Raw genomic sequence first — 23,252 nt, 5'->3', positions numbered from 1 at the left:
AATAGGGGTTTTTGGAAGAAAGGTTGGGAATGGAGGTTTGGGGAAGAAGAAGAAGGAGGAGTGTTGTTGAAGAGAGAGAGAGAAAGAGTGGGATGGGGGTTGGGGCGGAATTATTGGAGAGTAGATAAGAGGGGGGGTTTTGAGTGTGTTAAAAAAAGGAAAAAGAAAAAAAAAGAAAAAAAAATAAAAAAAACGGTACTTACCTGGCCGCGTCTGTATCTGCCGCGGTTCTGCCGCGGTCGCGGTAGAACCGCGGCAGTGAGTTTCCGCGAGGCCTTTTGACCGCGGTTTCACCGCGGTCGAGGCCCCTCTCTGATTCTAACGCCCAGTATTTTTTTTTTTTAGATTACAAAGGTTACAATTACAACAATGTCATGGGTTGCCTCCCACGTAGCGCCTGATTTAACGTCGCGGCACGACTCATGTGAGCGAAATTAAGGTTCGCTCGACCCTTGGGGTTCATTCAAATGCAGCTTTGTCATCTTCTTAGGCTCATTCATGCCCATATACAATTTCAACCGTTGACCACTGACTCTAAATGTACGAGAGTCATCTTCAGTAGCAACTTCCACAGCTCCGGATGGAAACACCTCAACCACACGAAATGGTCCAGACCACCTTGACTTTAGCTTACCCGGGAATAACCGCAGTCTTGAGTTATAAAGCAGTACCCTGTCCCCAGGTTTGAAATTTCCTTCAATGATGTTCTGATCGTGAAGCCTCTTCATTCTCTCTTTATATAGCCTTGTGCTCTCAAAAGCAAGATACCGGAACTCCTCTAGCTCATGTAATTCCGTGACTCTCGACGTGCCCGCAGCTTCCAAGTCTAAATTCAGCTGTTTCAGTGCCCACCACGCTTTATGTTCAAGTTCTACAGGTAGGTGGCAGGCTTTCCCAAACACCAACTTATATGGTGACATACCAATTGGTGTCTTGAATGCTGTCCTGTAAGCCCATAGCGCATCATCCAGCTTCCTTGACCAGTCAGTTCTTGTAGCATTTACAGTTTTTGTCAGTACGCTCTTGATCTCTCTGTTGGACACCTCAACCTGTCCACTGGTCTGTGGGTGGTACGGAGTAGCCACCTTGTGGCGCACATCATATTTCGCCAACAACTTCTCGAAGGCCCGGTTGCAGAAATGAGTGCCTCCATCGCTAATAATTGCCCGCGGTGTCCCAAAGCGGGTGAATATGTTCTTCTTTAGAAACCCGACTACCACCTTAGCATCATTGGTGGGTAATGCGGCAGCTTCCACCCACTTGGACACGTAATCTACAGCAACCAGAATGTATTTATTGCCATAGGAGCTGACGAAGGGACCCATGAAATCTATCCCCCAAACATCAAACACTTCCACTTCTTGAACTGGGTTCATGGGCATCTCGTGACGCCGGGAAATGTTCCCGGTGCGTTGACATTCATTACAGCTCTTGACCCATAAGTGAGCATCCTTGAACACCGTTGGCCAGAAAAATCCGGCCTCTAGCACCTTAGCTGTCGTCCTGATTCCTCCAAAGTGATCTCCATACGCCGAAGCGTGACAAGCCTGCAAGACAGAAGATTGTTCGATCTCGGGGACGCATCTCCGGATCATGTTATCAAGGCATATTCTAAACAAATAGGGCTCATCCCAGTAATACCATTGGCCAAACACCCTCGCGGATTCTCAATCTTCTGCAGCTGCTTCCCACCGCGGTTCTGCCGCGGCCGCGGTGGAACCACGGTGGATCCAATTCTCTGAATCTTCGGCCTGTTTTGCATGGGTCACTTGGGAAATTTCACAGTTGGCCTCTTTTTTATCACTTTTGACTCCAAAACTGCTCCTTAGCCTTCCTTATACATATATCACCTACAAATCATGAAAAGCACTAATAAGAGCATTTTGTCATTACTTTTAACATTAAAACTACACAAGAAGGTGATTATTTAAGGTGTGATTATAGTCAAGTTCACCTATTATCAGTCCCTAAAAGGCACTTCCAATGAGGGGCAGTTTGGTCATTTCAGATGTAATGTGTCCTGTCATTTCCTAAAAAGCCATCGCCTTCTATGTTTGACTTCAACTGACTTTTTTGGTGACTGTGTTTGTTGCTGAGTGATGCAAACAATCTCGAAATTCCCAAGTTCATCAATTTAAGTAAGTAGAACACCGTGATATTTATAATTCTTGCTAATCAGCCATGGAGTTATTTTAATTCTGCATTTATCTAGATTTTGATAAATTCACTCTTCCCAACTTTCCAAATTAAAATTTATTCCATGGTCGGACTTCAAATTTGAACAATTTCGCATTTAATAAGCATTCCCAGATATCTGATTTAATATTTCATTTATAATAATAAATAATTATTTCATAATATTGTATTAGCTTCTCTATTTCAACATATTAATCAAGTTCTGATGTATTGGAGAAGGGGGGAAAAGGCAATCTTTTGGTAAGGAAGATGGGGTTGTGGGAGGAGAGAAAAAGACATAGCAACGAAAAGGGAAAAAACTTGGAGTTTTATTTTAAAACTAAATGTATATAGATATTAAGAAATTAAATCTTTTGAGATGGTTTAAGATAATGATGGTGGTGGATGGACGGAGTATCCTACATTCTTTGTTAAACAACAACAATGACATGTGCTTTTCTGTGAATTAGACAAGTATAAGGTGCTTTTTTCTTGCTTTACGGGTTGGATTTGAAGAAATATTACTATATATACTACTCTTTAGAAATGGGAATCGGCAGCAGCTTCCGGTCAATGTGATTTTACAAAAAAACCATAGAACTCCTCTTTATTCCTGTTTTGCCCCTATTCTTTAACATATAGGAGTGGCTGAAAAATTAGAAAAAACCTTAAGGCATCCAGCGTACAAAATAAGATACACGCTTTTCTTCTCGCTCTGACGCGTGTGTGCTTAGAAAGTTTTACCGCGTCTGTGCTGTTCACTGTAGGATCATTGTCATCTGCTCTGTTTTTGTTTGTGACTTTCTCCTCTGTTCTCTTCATCCGGTAAAAAAATCCCAACTTCACCTGTCCGTTATATCCAATCCTTATTATAAACACTGAGGATTGTGTTTTCAAGTTCTCGGCTTCCTACTTACACTGAGTTTTTTGGAGTTCTCTGCTTCTTACACTGAGTTTCTTGGAGTTCTCTGCTTCTTAGTTAAAAAAGGGTAAGCTTTATAGTTGCTTGCTTATCTTCTTTTTCTTTCCTTTGAAATATCATCACATAAATTGGGAAGGAAGGACTACATATAATGGAAAGAATTTTTAGTAGTTTAATTGGTTGTAGCAGCTTATTTGTCTTCTTTTCTAGGTTCCAATTCATGATAATTATAGACACTTGCCTGTATTTTTGCTCTTAATTGATTTTAGGTAGTTTGATGGTTAGAAACTTTCTCTAACTTCTCTTTTATTTAGTTTTGATAGTGAATTAGGCATCTTTTACGGTGTAGGGAAGTTTTACTTCAGTTTTCTTCTATGACTCTGAATTACGTTACACCAAATTCCTTAGGCTTAGGCAATTGGATAAAAGAAGCCTTGGTATTGTAGCCTCTGCAGAATTTGAAACCTTGGTCTCCCATTGTCGTCAATACAACTTCATCAACCTCTAGGCTACACACTTGAGCGCAAGTATCAAAAAACTATCTAATATTTTCAAGTTTTTCTTAATCATAGACTTTCATCTTCTAAGTTGTCTTGTAACGCATTTATATTAACCTATTTTATAATATTGTATTAACTCATTGCGCCTAAATTTAAAATACACCCTCTAACAATTGGACTACCTCAAAATTTATTTATGATTTCCCCTTTTCATGAAGTTAGAGCTGCAAGTGCCAAGGCATGAAAACGTCAGTTTAAATGCTAATCTGCTTGGAAGTCTTAACAAAAAGGATATTTGAGTATCCTTCCTAACAGAAAGTCTTAACTAAAAGGAAGCCTCTAAAAGAGATTGAATTAAAATAAAAGAGAAAGAAAAAACAACCCGATGCCAGATTCGGAATCGGGCAATGGTGTTATTGCTTATTCAGTTGATGCAAAAAAAAAACATAGATATATAAACGTGGTGCAGTGTTTCATTAAGTTTTTCTATTAACTCAACTAATTTAGAATGTTATAACACAAACATTCATTAAAAAGAACAAATTTTTAATCAAGGAAGTAGCAGAAATATGTCAAAATAACAATAAAGCATTTCAATAGTCAAGAAAAATAGAACTTCAGAATTTAGAAACTTGCATTAGTACTCCAATACAAGAAAATCATGTAAATGCAAGAGAAATAATAAACAACTGATCACTTCAAGATCTAGAATAGTAGCCTTCCTTGCTGGATCAAGAACCTAACAAAGAAGCAAATGAATAAGCGAAAATCCAAATTCTATCATTAAAATTTACAGTAAATTTTAACATACTTATACTGCTTTAAGTCACCAAAAATTAACGGGAAAGAAAAGGAGGAGAAGTGGGGTGAAATATGAATAGAATATGTAGCTTACTTTTCAACATAATATATACTTGTGCACAAGCAGTTAAGCACAAAGCTTTAGTTAGTTAGTAGTAGTTACCATATAGAAGAAGCAGAGGTTTTTAATGGCTTGAAGGGTTAAATAATGAACTATTTTTTTGGTCAACATGACAATAATTTACCGTTTTCCTCGGTGGCTTTGACAGTTAGATACAAAAAGTTGGTCTTCGCAGTGTTAAGCCCATTCTCGATAACTTTGCAAATTGTGAATTTGTCTTTCTTTTCCCTTCCATCTCCCATATGTGTTTACACCGAAATAAATAAGGTTAAATAGTTGTATCGTTTCTGCTCATTATACTTAATTGTTCTTTGTTCCATATCTCTTGTTATTTGATGAAAAAATCATAATTATACTGTTGTATAATGTTTAGGACAACCAGAGTACCAATAGTTGTAACAAAATCAAATTAATGGATATTCGACAATCAAAGAAGGGTCATCGCTCGGTGACGGTAGCTCATGATAAGAATAGCAAACACCGTAAAATAGACGATTGTTTAGGAATGACCTTGAAAGAAGAAAAGTTATTGCAACGACGCTTGAAAATTCGCGAGACAACAACTAATCGCCTTCTTGCAGATACAAATCATATCAATCGCATTGGAACAATATCTCATATGGATGATGATGTTAATATTGGATTGTCTTGTTCTTCTTCATAAACAGGTTAGAATATCAAAGGCTCTATCCTTTTCGTTGCTTTTATAATATATACATACACAATGAATAAATATGTCATCTTTACGAGTATGACCATGCAGTTACTCAGCGTCGAGCTTTTTTGTCGTCCGATGTCTTTGACAAGGAAAATGATATGACCCAACCTTTTCATGTTTTTGAAAAAGGTAAAAACATAAAGATGATGTATCTATTTAACTTCTTGTACGTATTCTGCATATTAATTAATTGATAACTATCATGAACCAGGTTCAACATCGGGTACCGCAAATGATTCATGCGCTCCAACCTTTGAAATAGTTACAACTAAAGGTTAGTATAACCATCATTCTTCATTGATTTTATCATTGATTTTATTTTTATCTCTTACAATTAATTATCCGCACTATGTAGGCCGTGTAAAGAATAAGAGAATTACGATTAACATTAACCAACTACGCTCTGATTATATTCCGTTAAAAAATATTCCAAGTTGCTTGTTCTGCTACGCGAAAAAATTTGAATATGAACCCCCTGGATTTTGTTGTGGCAATGGTACAGTAAAGTTAAGCTCTCATCGAATGCCAGCTAAACTGAAAAATTTATATATGGGAAATAATGCAGAATCCAAGCATTTTCGAACGTATATTAGAACATATAATAATCTGTTTGCTTTTACATCACTTGGTGTCAGTTATGACAAAGATTTAGCAAAGAGAAATCGTGGTATATATACATTCAGAGTTCAAGGACAGATGTATCATTTGATAGATGATTTATATCCTAGAGAAAGGCGGCCAAGAAATTTGCAACTGTACTTTTATGATAATGCAAATGAGCTTGGAAATAGAATGGCTTGTTCAGACAAGTTAAATGAATCATTAGTGAAAGGATTGATGGAAATTCTAAAGGATAATCCATATTCAATATTTCTACGATCTTTAACAGATATGTCGAACTTGCAAAACTTTCATATAGCACTGAAAAGTGATGCTAGATTAGATCAACGTGTATATAATCTGCCTACTACTACTGAAATTGCAGCAATATGGGTTGATGAAAATGATGGTTCTGCTACTCATGCGCCACATCTTCAAATTTATACTCACAGCGACATGATACAAAGAGTGAACTATTATTTTGGATGTTATGACCCATTACAGTACCCGTTATTATTTCCATATGGTCAAGGCGGGTGGCACTGTGGTATTAAAAAGTTGCCCAAAGTAAAAAAAAAAACTCCTAGAAGCCCTACTCTGGTTGAATTTGAACAATTGACGAGTATAAAAAATTTCACATCTGTTGATGGATATCTTGATATGGAAGCTCAAAATCTGCAAAAAGGAAAACGCAAAAGAGATACAGTTTCAGTTCGTGAATACTACTGTTACAAGCTTCAAATGAGAAACGATGATGAAGATGAAATTTTGCATACAGGAAGATTACTCCAGCAGTATTCAGTTGATGAATATATAAAATTGGAGACACAAAGATTAGACTTTGTTTCATTCAATCAAGATTTATTCAGAATGGGTATACTGCAAGGACTTCTTGATATTATAAGACTGGGTGAACGAGATGCTTCTAATGTTGGAAAGCAAACTTTTCTGCCAAATTCTTTTATAGGAGGTCCTAGAGATATGCATCAACGTTATATGGATGCTATTGCATTAGTGCAACTTTTGGGAAACCTGATTTGTTTATTACTATGACATGTAACCCATCTTGGATGGAAATAAAAGAACATCTATGGTCAACTGACGAGGCACAAAATAGACCTGGTTTGATTACTCGAGTGTTCAAGGCTAAAATAGAAGAACTCAAGACGAATATATTAAAACGAAATATCTTTGGAAAAGTTGTTGCTTTTATGTACACCGTGGAGTTTTAAAAACGAGGTTTACCCCATGCTCATTTTCTTATTATACTAGGTAATGAGCATAAACTGTTGACAGCAGAGGCATATGATAATATAATTAGAGCGGAATTACCAGATGATAAAACAGAACCAGATTTGCGTAAGCTTGTCATTAAACATATGATGCACGGTCCTTGCGGTAGTTTAGATCCAACAAATTCTTGTATGAAAAAAAAGGGTTACTGCAAGTTCAAATATCCAAAAATGTTTGCCGATCAGACAACAAAAGGAAACGATTCTTACCCGGTCTACAGAAGACGAAATACAGGGGAAGTTGTGAAAGTAAGAGAACAATATTTAGATAACTCCTGGGTTGTTCCGTACAATCCATATTTGCTCGGCAAATTCAATTGTCACATAAATGTTGAAGTTTGCTCTGATATCGAAGTCGTGAAATATCTCTACAGATACATTTGTAAAGGACATGATAAAATTGTGTTCTGTGTACAAAATAGCGATACGAACATAGAGATAGATGAGGTAAAGGAATACAGATCTGCTAGATGGGTATCACCTCCAGAAGCTGTTTGGCGTCTCTTTGGTTTTCCAATAAGTGAAATGTCTCCCAGTGTTTACCCTCTTCAGCTACATCTTGAAGGTCAACAATTTATTTCTTTAAGAGCAATGCAGATATACATACAATTGTGAATAATCCAATGATCCAAAAAACGATATTAACAGAATTCTTCTCTATGAATGAAACTAGCGAAGATGCTAAAGAGCTCAATTTACTGTATAAAGAATTTCCTGAATACTTTGTGTGGTCTTCCAGTGACAAATTTTGGGCGCGTAGACAAAAACGTTGTGCTGTTGGATGTATTCTGACATGTCATCCAACAAAAGGAGCACGATATTATCTTAGATTACTACTAATGCATGTGCGAGGACCGACATAATATAAGGATCTTTTGACTGTTAATGGAGAGCCTTGTAGTACTTTCAGAGAGTCCGTAGAGAAAAGAGGATTGTTACACTGTGATAATAGTTTGATAGAGTGTATGTATGAAGCCGCAAGTTACAAAATGCCATATAGTTTAAGGCGTTTATTTGCTACATTATTAGTGTATTGCGGTCCTGCCAACCCTAGAAAATTATGGGAGCAATTTGAGGAATCAATAATCGAAGACTACAAAGTGTTACAAATTACTGAAAGAAGAGAAATTCGATATCAAGCTTTGAATCATATGAACGATATTTTACATTCTATGGGTCATGATATAAATGAGTATGAACTCATCCCAGAAACCATTAGGTCTTCTGCGGCAGCAAAAGAGATTCATTTTGAAAGATCTATTATTGTTAATGAAGACGACGTATTGCTATATAGGAAATTGAACAAAAACCAACTCATTGCATATAATCTGATTACTGAAAGGATATTTTCGAACAAAGCAGGTGCCTTTTTTGTGGATGGTCCAAGAGGAACAGGAAAAACTTTTTTATATCGTGTTTATTAGCAACTGTACCATCAATGGGATATATAGCTTTGGCAATAGCTATCTCTGGTGTTGCTGCTTCTATCATTCCAGGTGGACGTACCGCACATTCCCGTTTCAAAATTCCTATTGACATCGATGAAAATACAAGTTGTAACATTAGCAAAGAAAGCTCACTTGCAGGGTTAATCCGAGATGCAAAATTGATTGTGTGGGATGAGGTATCTATGGCCAAAAAAAGAATGATAGAAGTTTTTGATCTACTATTAAAAGATATCATGAATACAAATGCATTGTTTGGCGGAAAAGTTGTAGTTTTAGGAGGTGATTTCAGACAAACTCTTCTCGTTATACGATACAGGAAAAAAGAAGATTTTATTGGCGAAAGTTTGTTATATTCTAGCATTTGGAATGAACTTGAAAAACTAAAGTTATCTGAGAATATGAGAGCCAAAACAGATCCTGTATTTTGCGATTATTTGTTAAGAATTGGAAATGGACAAGAACGAGTCAATTCAGAAGACAAGATTGAAATTCAGGATTCTTTGATTATTCCTTATACAACCGAAAGAGAATCTCTTGACAAATTATTCGCAGCGACATATTCAAATTTGAATTCGACGTATTCTAATTCATCCTGTACAGATTCCCGTGTGATCTTGACAACAAAAAATTGACTTCGTCGATGAAATTAATGACATGCGATTCAGAGGAAAATCAAAAATATTTATTTGCACTGATGAGGCTATTGAATTTAACAACCAAACACAACTAGAAGATTTATTACACACTTTAAATCCTCCTGGTTTGCCCCCTTACAAATTATGTTTAAAAGAGAATTGTCCAATTATATTATTACGAAATCTAAATCCATGTGAAGGTTTATGTAATGGCACACGATTGACGTGTTGTGATTTTAAAAGTCGTGTTATTAGTGTTAAGATCACAGTAGGTGATTTCAAGAATACGCATGTATTTATTCCAAGAATATCATTATTATCATCACAAGATGAAAAAATGCCTGTTCAGTTCAAAAGAACGCAATTTCCTGTTAGATTATGTTTTGCTATGACTATAAATAAAGCACAAGGGCAAACTTTAAATTTTGTTGGAATTTATTTGCGAGAACCTATATTTTCACACGGTCAGCTTTACGTTGCCTTATCAAGAGCCAAAAGTTCAAATTGTGTGAAATTATTGATACGACCCTCTACACCAATTAGCCATGACGATCATTCTACATCTAATATTGTTTATGATGAAATCATTAAGAAAGAAGCTGCCTGATGTTTTTGACATAAGATTCTTCCACAGGTCCGTTGTTCTTTGCCTATCTTATTATTCTGTGTACACAATTTTCTGAATTTTTTTAAGGTTCTCAGTTTTGTATCTAAAGTCTTTTCATGATTAGTCCTAATTTTCGGTTGTTTCAACATTATCACATTTTCCAATTTCAAGAGAGGATTGAGGATAATATCTTATGGACAAAAAGATAAAAGATTTTTCAAATTTTATTAGACAGATATTACATTCTATGATCACATTTCCAATACATAAAGTTAGTCCTTTCATGCAAATAGGGCAATCATGTGGTCATATTAAAATTGTTGTTCAACACCCGACTAAAACACTCCCATTTTGAGCACTAGCATTGCCGTGAAGTAGAAATACAAAGCCACTTTCGCCATCCAAATACTCTTACACCTTATGTTTAGCTTTACGACGAGGTAAATTATGGTTCTTTCTGTATCTTTTTCTGCATTGCTTGCTCCCAATTTTGGGTCTTAAGAAGATCTTTCAGCAGACTGATGATCGTACTTACTAATGCAGAAACATGTGCATTTGATCCTAAAATATGCTGCCAAGAGTAAACTCTAGAAGAAACTGCAAAAAAGGCAATTATTTTAGTGAACGACGTAGCGCAAATGTTATTTCTTGTTGAATGTATTTGTTATTAAACGGTAGAATTTCTTTCTTCAAAATCTTTACTTAGAGAATCGTGACAATTTGTAGATGAGCAGCTAGGGAGTTTTTTTTTTTTTTTTTTTTTTTAATCTTCAGCTTTTGATACCCATTTTAGATGGCCTTTACTGTCAGTAGATTTATATATCTTCAACATTTCACCGTATGCATGCCCTTCGCCATCCTAACTATTTTCAAACTTACCAGCTGACCATAAGTTTGCTTGTTTATTTTCTTTATCTTTTGTCTTGGAACAGTGTATTACATCGTTAGCCCGAGCCTTCATATACTGTCATGGGAGGGAAGCACATAATGCACAAAGATTGTCTAATATTATAGTATTTTTCTGGTGAAAATTGTTGCAAAGCAACTTGTTAAAAAATGGTAGTAAAACATTCCAGTTGATATGTTACAGTCAAAATGGGAAGGATAACAATATATCTTTGTCCCCCACTAGTTATTATTATTATTAATATTAATAAGGGGGAATCGAGAGGAGCTTCCGGTTCATGTGCATTTACGGAAAAACCAATAATACTCCAACAATTATGTATTTGTCCTAAGGGTCGGTTAAGGAGCTAAGCGGATATGTTCTTCAGAGAGCGGCACATGAGGATTGGTAAAACGTGGCAGACACCACATGTTTATTTACTGTCGGCTCTTCTGGCTAATTTCAATCTTCTTCCTCACTTTCCTTTCGTCTGTCCGATTTTCGCTAAAGCTACTTCATGATTTATTTTACTTTCTCATGTTGTTCTCCGAGTTGGTGTTGTGTAATATTCCTCTCTGTTATTAGATGAGTTTTATTTTTTCAGTTTTTTCTTTTCTTTTTCCCGTGTTCTGGAATTATTGTTGCTTCTTTTTATCTGAAAATCTGGGAGAACATGAGCTCTCTTGCTTATATTGGATAGTGCAGATAAATGGCCATAAGGTGTTTGCTCATTTGCCTGAATGAATTATTCCATTGTATAATTGCTTCTATACTGCAATTCTGAATATATATTTGAGTTGCTCCTTACCTGGCTAAATAAGGAACAATGGTGGAGTTTGAGAACAAATTGAAATACTCTTTTGACATATTTCACTGGTTTTCTGGAGTTGATTTGGATTAGAGCTTGGGAAATTGGACGAGGGAAGAGAAGTGAGGAGAAGAGAGAAACACACCGGAAAAGGGGAAAATGCTGATTGGTAAAGCTATTGTATTAAAGAACATGTCGGGGCTCTGCACACTTTCTTTTTGTGGCGAACAACCGAACCCTTGCCACCTTCTTCTAAATTACTTACAATATTAGTAGTTCTTTATGCCATGTTCAACAATAAGGTAGTTCCAGAAGTTCCAATTTGGTAGACTTCAAATGATGATCAACTGCAGTACATCAAGTTATCGACTCATGCTTCAGTGAAAGCTAAGTGATTTATGCAAGTCATGTCTAGCTTTTAACATGTAGTGCATCAATTTTGGTCCATATTGTTGTGGAAATAAGCTTATAGCTAAGCTTTGCAGTGATGTTCAGTTTCCGCAGTAAAGTTTCAATAATCTATTAATCTCTACTATATATAGACAGGAATACTCGAGGTTAGTTGAAAATCAATTCTCCAACTTATAGGAAGAGCAACACCCTTGGAATCCTCACTGTGTTTGGTTGTCCTAAGCCTTTCTATTGTCACGACCCATTTCCATAATAGGTCATGAGGGCGCCTAATACCATTGTCAGGCAAGCCAACGCGGAAACATTTCTAAATTTCTTATGTTACTTTTATCAAAATTTATAAAGTAGATACTTCAATTTGGAGTTTTAAATCAGAAGTGATCAATAAAATAAATACCATGATTATACAATTTCAAAAATAAATGTCTACCAAAGTGTGTGCCAGAACCTGGTGTCACAAGCTACGGACAACTAGTAGAATATACAAAAGAATCATACTATCCTACTGTTCGAATCAGGATAGACAGCAAAAGAAAAAGTACAAAAGAAAGACTTCTGCAAGCTGCTGATTGATCGCTGCCGACTCAACACTACACTAAGGTAGGAAGAGCGGGTCGCAACAGATTTTACCCGAATAGCGGTTCGGGATCGAATTTCCACAGGGAGCTAGTGAGGGAGTTGTATTATCTGTTTAGTCTAGAATTGCGGTCGTGCTTCTAATATCACTTCAAACATCTTTGGTTTTGATTTTTATATCTACTATTATATGACTAATGTTTAGAGCTAAATTATGCTACGGGAATATTGTTAAGTTGTAATTAATATAGAGAAAGGCAGTAGGGTCGTGACATTGCCTAGGTGGCTAATTAACGGGTAGATGCTACTAAGGGTAGATTGACATGTTTGGGGCTTATGCTATAACCGTTGCACAATTGTACCCAATCTCATACCTCTCGGTAGAGAGAGCGATTTTGCCCAATTGACTCTCTCGAGACCAATTGGGTAGGCCAATTAGACCAAGCAACTAGGGTTCAAGTAGGGTGATTACTCTCTCGAGGTTTAACCCGTTAATTGGGACTACCATTTCTCATGGGTCCATCCCAATTCCTTGTTGGGTCAATTTTGGGGTCATAGACTCTCTTTCTCAAGAAGAGTTAAACCCACCAAGCTAGAATCAGTGTTTGCAACCACCAATCCTTAATTAAAACCTAAAATTAACCCAAATAGCAAACACCCAATATCAATCTAACCTTAGATGGCAACAACCATCAATTACCCACACTAGGGTTGAGCCACAACCCTAGCTAGTGAGTTTAGCTACACATGCTAGATGCAAAAATTAAAGAAATAGATGAAGAAGTAAACATATAAATTGATTGCTAAGAGGAAAATACAATATTGAAGAGTAAAAATGCCTAAAATGGCTAAACTAGGCGTTCTCACGAGCTCAACAGCTTCAGAAAAACAAAACTTAACCTAAAAATGGAAAAAGGGTCTATTTATACTGGGCTGGAAAAATTGGACAAAAATACCCCTGCGGGGTCAGCGCGGACCGCGCAAAAATGACCGCGGCCGGACTGGCTCTTGAACTCTTGGCTTCTGCTTCTCTGAAGTTGAGGACCGCGGACCGCTTGAAAATGTAGCGCACAAAAATGAGCGCGGGCCGCATTGCTTGGAAAGGGGTCAAAATTAGGCTCTCTGAATCTCTGCTCCGCGGACCGCGTAAAAGTGTAGCGCGGCCGCGGAGCCTGACCGCGGACCGCGTGGAAATGACCGCGGCCGCGTAGCCTCCCTTTGAATATTGCCATTCTCTGAACCTCCTAGTGCGGTCGCGTTCACAGTTGCGCGGTCCGCACTAAGGCCTCTTTTCCTCAACTTCCTTGGTCTTTGACACTTGAGCAGGTTTCACTCCTTTCTGAGCCGATATTTTACTTTTGTCGCTTTGTCGATCAAACCTGCAATCAAGTACAATTTGTGAGCGTTTTGGGTCTATTTTGTAGCAATTGTATAACAAAAGCGTAGGCAAGTAAGGGTAAAAACATGTTAAAATCCTAACTTATCACTAATCGGCATGGAGGAAAAGCAGCTCACCGTAGAAGTCTCGGGTCCGCTCAAGGATGCGCACCAGGATGATAACCAGATCCACCTGCCTCAAATCCTGTACAATTAAGTACAGAAGTGTAGCATGAGTACATAAACAATATGTACCCAGTAAGTATCCCGTCTAATCTCGAAGAAGTAGAGACGAGAGGTCGACTCGATACTTACTAAGGTCAAGTAAAATGAGGAGAATTTATAATAAGCAGGAACAACACAAGTCATAAGAATTAACAAGTATGGAACATCAATTCTTCTTTTAATTTTCATCATGAGTGTCCATTTATATATTTAAAAAATATGAGGTCCAGTCCATAGATAGAATGCTAAGTAAATCATGCGCAGATAACACCGAGGAACGTACGGCCCGATCCAACATAAAAGTAAATAGTGCACTGCCGAGGGTCGAACGGCTCGAACCATAGATGCATCTATTACCCCGCTCGCGAATCACCCGTGCGACGCGTTCAAACATAAATAAGATCATCACAAGCAGACAATAATATATCTGAGGAGCAACAATTCGCAGGAAATATCTAAATTCTCTTTTTAAGGACGAAATAAAATAAGGTTACCTCACTAGTAGCATTTACCTTAATCACATAATTCATACAAATTCCGAATTTAACATCAAGTTACAAGAATATCACGTAGAATATGCTTTTGGGCCCTAGACTACCCGGACTTAGCATATTAGTTGCTACGCACGGACTCTCGTCACCTAGTACGTACGTAGCCCCCGCATATAAAATGGCAATTTATTCAATTATTATACTTATGGGGACAATCCCCCCTTACAAGGTTAGAAAGGAGATTCACCTCGCTCCAAAGCGCACTTCCAATTATCAAGAACAAGCCCAAGCCCTCAATTTGGAGCCGAACGATTCCAAACTAGTTAAATGAAGTAAGAACTAATTAATATAGGCTCACAAGATCGAATTCTAGCTATTTAAGCAATTTCCCAACCATTTACATAAGTTTCCTAAATTCCGACCCCGGGCCCACGTACCCGGATTCCGAGATTTTTCGAAGAAAGCTGTTTTCTACAACCTAAGGATCAATAATATGCGATTTCTAGTTCATTTCATAACAAATTTCGTTGTTAAATCTTAGTTTTATTAAAACCCTAGGTCTAGCTCTAACCCTTTGATTTTACCTAGTTTTTAGTATTTAATCTACCTAATATACATGTATTTAAACTAAGGATGAATGGAAATAACTTACCTTGCAATGCTAAGTGGAAACCTTCTCTCAAGAGCTCCCAAATCGCCCAAAGGATGAGTGTAAAATGATAAAAATGGTCTTTGAACTCGAATTAAATGAAGCTCACTGCCCAGCGATCTCCGCATCTGCGGTTAGGGGACCGCATCTGCGGTCCCGCACCTGCGGAAGGAGAGCCGCATCTGCGTAACTGGGCCAAAAGGGCAGGGACCGCATCTGCGGTCTACAGGCCGCATCTGCGGAGCCGCATCTGCGGTTTTGGCCTGGCTTGCCCTGTGCCGCTTCTGCGGAGAATGGACCGCACCTGCGGTCCCGCATCTGCGGTCCTAGAACCGCAGATGCGGTTATGACAGAAGCAGCAAAACTCAGCTCTTCTCCAAATTTCCTACTTCACTCGAGCCTCGTCCGTTTGACGCTCGGGGATCCCGAGCCCCATCCGAACATACCGACAAGTCTGAAATCACGAGACGGACCTACTCGAACCCTCGGAACACCCGAAACAACGCTAAATCTAGGAATCACCCCCCTAAAACCAAATGAATCAAACTAATGAACTTCAAGTTCTTAATTCTCCTCTAACGGGTCAAAACACCCTTAAACTACTCGGATTGACACCAAATTTTACGGGCAAGTCTTAACTGATATTTCGGACCTGTACCAAGCTTCGGAACCAAAATCCGAGCCCGATACCTAGAAAATCAATGATTACTTAGTTTCTTTAATTCTTTAAAACTTCAAATTAACAATTTCAAATAAAAATTCATTACTCGGGCTAGGGACATCGGAATTTGATTCCAGGCATACGCCCAGGTCCCATATTTTTCCACGGACCCTCCAGGACCATCAAATCACGAGTCCAGGTCCGTTTTCCCAAAAAGTTGACTGAAGTTAAAACTTGGTCTTTTAAGAGAATCCTAAAGAAACAATTGGGCATATTTCACTCAAAACTCTTCCAACTCCCGAACCAACCGTCCCCGCATGTCGTAAATTAGTTAAAGCAAGCACGGGAAGTTTTATTTAAAGGAACGGGGTTTCAAAAGGCAAAACGACCAGTCGGGTCGTTACATCTAGATCATTGAATGAATGATGTTTTATGAATGATTGATCATATACCACAACATGTTGGAACTATAGCCTCGGAGTATAGACCTTTCAGGTTGTGTATTTTCTTCAGTTTCCTTTAAAATACCTCATTTTTCTTTTGTTTATTAAGTCGATGCTTGATTTTAATTATTTGACTATTCTAATTTGGGTATTGTTACTATTATAGCATCAGTTTTTGGTGAGCATGTTACAGGAAATGCATGATAAAATTTAGCACCTAACTATTTTCCCTTAAAACTTTTTATTTTTATGTTATTAGGTTGTTGTTTGCCACTCGAAGATGTTTTAACAGTATTTGTGTTACCATACACTTATAGGCATATTTGTTTAATCAGAGGAGGTATGATGCGCAATTGCAATTATCAGCTGGAAGACAATCATAATCTCTTCAGTGCCTTTGTTGCATAAGATATTTTATTTTCCTTTATTTAAGCATTCTCAATTGCTAAAATGGCGGCTTGCTTACTGAGCTGATATTGCTAGGAGTATGTTCCTAAAAGGGAAGAGAAAAATGAATAGGGTAACAAACACATATACATTTGTTTTCTCTGGGAAGAATAACAAGTTTTCTTCATCGAAAATAGAATGGCAAAAGTTTAGCAACATAACGCATGAATACCCGATTTCTCTACACTCTGTTTCTTCCTCAAAATTTCCAGAGCTGCTCACCTCCTCTTCCAATTTTCCTTGTTTCTTTTAATCTTCTCTCTTCCTGGACAGTTAATTCGCCTTGATTGTATAGTTATAAGGTGAGTTTTAGTTTCTTGATTTTCGGAATAAAAAAGCTGTTGCATATAAATTGTTTAAGCGGATTAAATTATTCGTCCATCATTCTTTGTCATTCGTTGTTTCCCATTTCAGTTACTCACTTAACCCCTTTGAGTATATTTGCCGATGTTGTTCTTGAAGCATTTGGTGGGTTCAGTGATCTTGATGTATCTGTTATTGCTTTTAAAGGTGTTGGAATGATTTTATCTTTTGGAAGCAGAGATGAAAGACAAGGACAAATTTGAGAAAATTATGGGTTTTTCGATGGCTTTCATTTCTTTGATGTATGGTAAATAGCACATATCTCTATTAGGTATATGATTCATAAAATAGTATTACTGTATTAGAGGTAAATAATTTTAGTTGATTGTCACTATTAATGCATTATTTGCATTTTTATTGTAAAAAAGAACTATTAACCACTAATCGATCTTGCATATTATGTTACTGTGTTTGATATGGACAATCCTACAATCTGTGTCATTGTATGAGCTCTTTGATGCATTGTGGTAGCTATAAAGAATAGAGTACCTAATGAGATTTTATTTAAACAAAGGAGAACTTTGATGTAGACAATATGCTTAACAGGTGACAATAAATTTTATGTGTTATATATCTTTCTAAAGGTTGTGTCATTTCTTCAATTGTTGTATGCATAGTTCTTATAGTTGTCTGTAGAAGTATTCTGGGGTTTTGTGGAAAATGGATATGTCCAAGGTCTGATGTGATTTTGTGGAAATATATAAAATTTTGTTGTTACTGATCAATAGATCTTCAACACTAGCAAAACTCTACTACTGCTTTGTTGCACCAAAGGCAAAGCTGGTTCTTATGCTTTCGCCTTATTTGACTATAATTTACATTTCTCTTCATCATTTTGGAAATTATGCAGGGTACAATATGTATGAAGCTTATTGTTCGTATTATGTATATCTAAATAGCAGATGATCAATTGATAACAAGCTGAGTTAAGTTTTTTCGGTCAACAATCTTTGGCTTATGTTGTGCCAATAGAATGGCTGACTCTTATTCCTTCGTCCAGAAAAATAGCTTTCAATTTATATGGCTAACTAATGGCAGAATGGTGCAGAGCGTTAGACAACATAATGATTGTTTAATTGGGTGCTTATAGTATTTTTCTGTTGAAAATTGGTGCAAAGTGACTTGTTATAAAATGGCAAAACATTCCAGTTATTATTATTATTTTAAAAAGGAAAAAAAACTATTCACGATTATCCCTAGTTCTACTATCCGTTCTAATATGTCCTACCTTAAGAAAGTAAATAAATTCGCCCTATCTCTAGAGTAGTTCTTATCATTGATTAGTTCGCTTTCAATAGAGAATATATTTCAATACTTGGAAGCTTTTGTTAGCCAAATGTTATGTACCGTGTAGCATAACTAAGAGCCCGTTTGGATGGGCTTTGGCTTTTAAGCCAAAATAGCTTTTAAGCTATAAGTTAGGAATTCTAACTTTTGGTTTTTGGCTTGTTTTTGTCATTTTAGCTTAAAAACAAGTGCTTAAAAGCACTTTTTTACTTTATCCAAATACTACAAAATGACTTAAAAGTTATTTTGGCTTAAAAGCACTTAAAACAAGCCAATCCAAACGAGCTCTAAATGGAATAATATATCTTTTTTTCCTATGCTTTCTTATTGTTCTATATTTTTGTAGTAAAAGTTATTCACCTTTCCTACTTATGAAAATGACGATTGCCTTTTCAAGATCCCAACATTGCTCTTTCCAGGTTGAGACATCTTCCCTTTGTCCCTTCTTATTCATCTCATTTTCATGATATTATTTTTCCTATAGTTTTTACTAGTGGTACTAATGTTGTTTCTTTTCGTCTTCTTGAACTGAGGGTTTTTCGAAAACAACTTCTCTATTCCTTCGGGATAGGGGTAAGGTTTGCGGATGCACTACCTTCCCCAGACCTCACTAGTAGGATTTTACTGGGTCATTGTTATTATTGTTGAACATCAATTTTAGGTTTAGCTTATTGAACTCCTAATGTTGCCAAAAATGTGCCTATTAAACACAAATTTACAGCCCCAAAAATTTAAAATTTTGTTCAATAGGTGCTAAAACAAATTGTTTTTTGTTATGTAACGTACATTTATTTAAAGTGCATTTTAGAATGGATTTACAACAGGTGAGATTGAAAAATAAGAAATAAGAAATTGAGTGAGTGAAATGCTAGATGATGCTTCTATTAATGAATAAATTTATCTTTTTTTTCTTTAAAGAAAAAAACTCTTTTTTGTTCCTGACCCACTTTGTTAGCACTTTTGGTAGTTATGTTACACTCAAATATTTCTATAACAATTTCGTTTGTTCCAATAATTTTTGGTTGTTATAGTGAAATGCTGTAATGAAGACATATATTATAACATAATATAAAAATCGGTTCCAAGAAAAACTTAACTTTTATAATGAATTATTGTTATATAGGGATATTGTTATAAAGAGATCTAACTGTATATATTATGTCCAACTTCACTGAATTGCTCTAACTCTCAATTTTCCCAACCTCTTATTCCCTTTTAAGTTCCTCGCACTAAACAAAATTTACCGTACCATCTAATTCGATCGTAACTGTATTGGTTTTGTGGTCCGTTATTTCCAATTAGTTTTGCAGTTTGAAAGCAAATTTTTCTATCCAAATGCATCTGCTCTTTCCTGGATGTCTCCTCTCACTTACAAATGTTCCTTTGAAAAGATTATACCGTCAGACATCTCTATAACAACATCCCTATATAATAACATTTTAATATAAAAATCAATTGGTTTTTCATAAACAATTTTCATGTTATGTTATAATATATATTTTTTATAACAGCACTTCGCTATAACATCCAAAAATATTCGGAACAAATAAGACTGATATAAAAAGGTTTGGCTGTATTTGTCTATCACTTAAATATTCTCATTGTCCACGATTTTGTCAAAATTTCCAAGTTCCACAGATTTGTCCACTTCCCTTTGGAACCTGTCCCCACAACTCCATAAGCTTCATGTTGAGGGAAATTCTTTTTTAAAAAGATGTCCTCCTTGTTTCATAAGCTTGTCGCAAAATTAGTTTAAGTACAGTGGTGATAAAATGGTTAAACGTAAACCGTTAACCACTCATATTTGTCACGACCCCAGTTCGTCCTCCGTGAACATGTCGTGACGGCACCTAGTCCCTACGACTAGGTAAGCCTAACGATGCGGAAGATAAACCATAATTGCGGAAGAAAGTAAATAAAACTGAACTAGAAAAATAAAACGTTGTTTAAGGTGCCGCCCGGCACATACCACAACAATTCTCGAAGCTAACAACATTCCCAAAACCCGGAAACTCACAAATCACAAGCTAAGAGGATACATAAGGGGCTCTGACTCAGGAATATCTATACAAATGAGAAATACTGGAAAAGCTATACTTATTACAAAAAGCTGGAAAGGGACTCCTCGGTCTGCGGACGTAGCAGATATACCTTGAAGTCTCTACCGGTTCGCCTCCTTCCAAGGCTGACAGAACTGAGCGGAAATACCTGTATCTGCACAACAAAAATGTGCAGAAGAGTAGCATGAGCACACCACGGCGGTGCCCAGTAAGCATCAAGACTAACCTCGGAGGAGTAGTGACGAGGAACAGTCGAGGCACCTACCGGTTAATAAATAGTATAATCATAGGAATAATGGAAACGACATATAATTATGTAAAGACTGCATGAATGACCAAAAATGCTACAATTCACAATACGGAAAAAAAAATACAACAAGTAACAGCGAGAATATAATAAATGATGATACGAAATGACGGCAGAATCACAAATCCAAATCCTAAGGTCACAACACAGCAAGGGGGGGGGGGGGGAGGGGACAAGTCAATAACTCATATCCTACAATGATGTTCACAAAGGTCTTACTCAACTCTTTCAACAATTTCACCAAATCTCGGACAAACCACAACTCGCGAAGACCTGGTATCTGAAAATCTAACAATTGGCATCCTGTGCCCCATCAATCTCATGGTCATGCTGACAACTAACTGGCTAACTAGGGCCACTCTCCCAAATATAGTGGATAACGAGGGCGTACCTCCACCCTTAGCAAAAATCAGGAGGAATTCATCTCTATTAGGAGTGTTCGGCTACGTGTATGCTTGTGCAAGTGTTTTTAACAAGAATTCTACCAATTAGAAAACATAAAAAGGGGAATGGACCGCACGTACGAATGTTTCCTCACAACTTCCAGCGGTAACGCTTATACAGGTAAGCAACCCACAATCACAATATAAAACAAATAGGAAGGCCTCCACAGGCCGTCACAATTCTTTACAATCAACCCGTGACATAGCCCACCTTATTACGCCACGTGTGCAATTAATAACATAATAAGCACCGCCTTATTTCGCCACACGTGCATCACAATGTTCCCACCTTATTTCGCCACATGCGCAACCCACATATAAGCACATAACATATCCCGCCTTATTACGCCGCATGTGCAACACATCAATAGCAACAATAGCACGTCAAAGACCTCGTGCAACCCTTCAACAACAACTGCACGGCAGAGACCTCGTGCATCACAGTACCAACAGTCGTACGGCAGAAACCTCGTGCATCACAGTATCAACAATCGCACGGCAGAAACCTCGTGCATCACAATATCAACAACCGCACGACAGAAACCTCGTGCATCACAATATCAACAATCGCACGGCAGAAACCTCGTGCATCATAATATCAACAATCGCACGGCAGAAACCTCGTGCATCACGATATCAATGCAACACAACAAATGACAATATATGCAGGAACAAAGCAAGAGGATCAACTCAAGAAATTTCGTTCACCAAAAGACGGTACAACTAACTCACAAGGAATAACCGTGACAGAGAAATATTACGCGCAATAAGAACAACTCAACAAGGGAGAAATAATATGAAACAACGATTCCATAACACTAAGTTCAACAACAAGGAAGTTAACATGAATCAAATAATTACAATTAAGGAAATTTCAACTAAACATGGGATATCTAACTTCTTTCCAATTAAGACCAATTAATCACGCGAGAGGTAGAATAATGCTTTCCAGATAAAGACAAGCAGTTAGGAATGCTAATGTGACTACAGAAGGGTAATTGTCTACAATTAAACAAGTAAAAGTCGATTAGGCAACAAGAACAACCAAAAAGGGCAGATAAATTTCAAGTAAGTCATGTAGAGGTGAAACTAATAACAGGAAACTCAATCATATCAAGAACAACTTCATATTCGGTGATTACAAGGATCTAAGAGCCTAAAAGGGGCAATTTTCCACAAATAAATCCGAGCACGCACTCGTCACCTCGCGTACAAGGAATACAATCAACAAGGAAGACTCAAATCCTAAGGGAAAGTCCCCCACACAAGGTTAGGCAAGATACTTACCTCGAACCGGCTAAAATCAACTAGCAACCACGTTCTTGCCACGAGTACTCGACTCCAAATGGCCCAAATCTATTCAATTAAATCACACATTGTAAATAACATCTCAAGCAACTGATTCTACTATTTAATTCAAAGAAGCGCGAAATTAGGCAAAATGACCAAAATGCCCCTCAGGCCAACGTCTCGGAATCGGATAAATTTTACATTTTCAGAACCCTCGTACCCTCACGAGTCTAACCATATAAAAATCTCTCAAATCGGAGGTCAAATACCCACTCAAAATTCAATAATTTGGTCTATGAAGTTTTTACCCAATTTTTAACCAAAATTCGAAATTAAAGGATGAAATTAAGAGGAGATTCATGGAAATTAGTCTAAATCGAATGAGAATCACTTACCCAAATCGCCCAAGTGAAAATCCCTTCAAAAATCGCCAAGAACCGAGCTCTAGAAGTCAAAATGGGATAAAAATGGTGAACCCTCGAATTTGGGATTAAATCTATCTGCCCAGACATTTAATGCATCGCGAACGCGGAGGGAGCCTCACGTTCGCGAAGAAGAATGATTGAAGTTGCCAAAAATGCCCTTCGCGATCGCGAGGCGCAGAACGCGAACGCGAAGGCCTGGGGGTCATGAAGCCACGCGAACGCGACTGGGCAATGCGAACGCGGTGAAGAAACTGGTCCTCCTCCAGAATTACTCTACGCGATCG

General features: G+C 37.3%; 2 protein-coding genes across 2 annotated transcripts; both read left to right on the top strand.

The window, feature by feature from the left end:
- Positions 1-5,786: 5,786 nt before the first annotated feature.
- Positions 5,787-8,553, top strand: LOC109205222. The gene is made up of 4 exons (XM_019367906.1): positions 5,787-6,876; positions 7,110-7,694; positions 7,778-7,912; positions 8,159-8,553. The coding sequence occupies exons 1-4, from the start codon at positions 5,787-5,789 to the stop codon at positions 8,551-8,553; spliced, it is 2,205 nt and encodes a 734-aa protein (XP_019223451.1).
- Positions 8,554-8,567: 14 nt separating this feature from the next.
- LOC109205221 lies at positions 8,568-17,359 on the top strand. The gene is made up of 2 exons (XM_019367905.1): positions 8,568-9,171; positions 17,208-17,359. The coding sequence occupies exons 1-2, from the start codon at positions 8,568-8,570 to the stop codon at positions 17,357-17,359; spliced, it is 756 nt and encodes a 251-aa protein (XP_019223450.1).
- The last annotated feature ends 5,893 nt before the right edge of the window (positions 17,360-23,252 follow it).

This window comes from Nicotiana attenuata, unplaced genomic scaffold (assembly GCF_001879085.1).
Source record: "Nicotiana attenuata strain UT unplaced genomic scaffold, NIATTr2, whole genome shotgun sequence".
Taxonomy (NCBI): domain Eukaryota; kingdom Viridiplantae; phylum Streptophyta; class Magnoliopsida; order Solanales; family Solanaceae; genus Nicotiana; species Nicotiana attenuata.
Note: the sequence above shows the minus strand (reverse complement) of the source record. Positions and strands in the feature narration are given on the sequence as shown.

Bases quoted from the DNA above. Each gene is read 5' to 3' on its own strand.
- LOC109205222 (XM_019367906.1), top strand. From the start codon at position 5,787: ATGGGAAATAATGCAGAATCCAAGCATTTTCGAACGTATATTAGAACA. The intron at 7,695-7,777 runs GTCAACAATTTA...CGATATTAACAG, and splicing joins TCTTCAGCTACATCTTGAAG to AATTCTTCTCTATGAATGAA. The intron at 7,913-8,158 runs GTATTCTGACAT...CTACATTATTAG, and splicing joins AAAACGTTGTGCTGTTGGAT to TGTATTGCGGTCCTGCCAAC.
- LOC109205221 (XM_019367905.1), top strand. From the start codon at position 8,568: ATGGGATATATAGCTTTGGCAATAGCTATCTCTGGTGTTGCTGCTTCT. The intron at 9,172-17,207 runs GTACAGATTCCC...TTCCCATTTCAG, and splicing joins GACGTATTCTAATTCATCCT to TTACTCACTTAACCCCTTTG.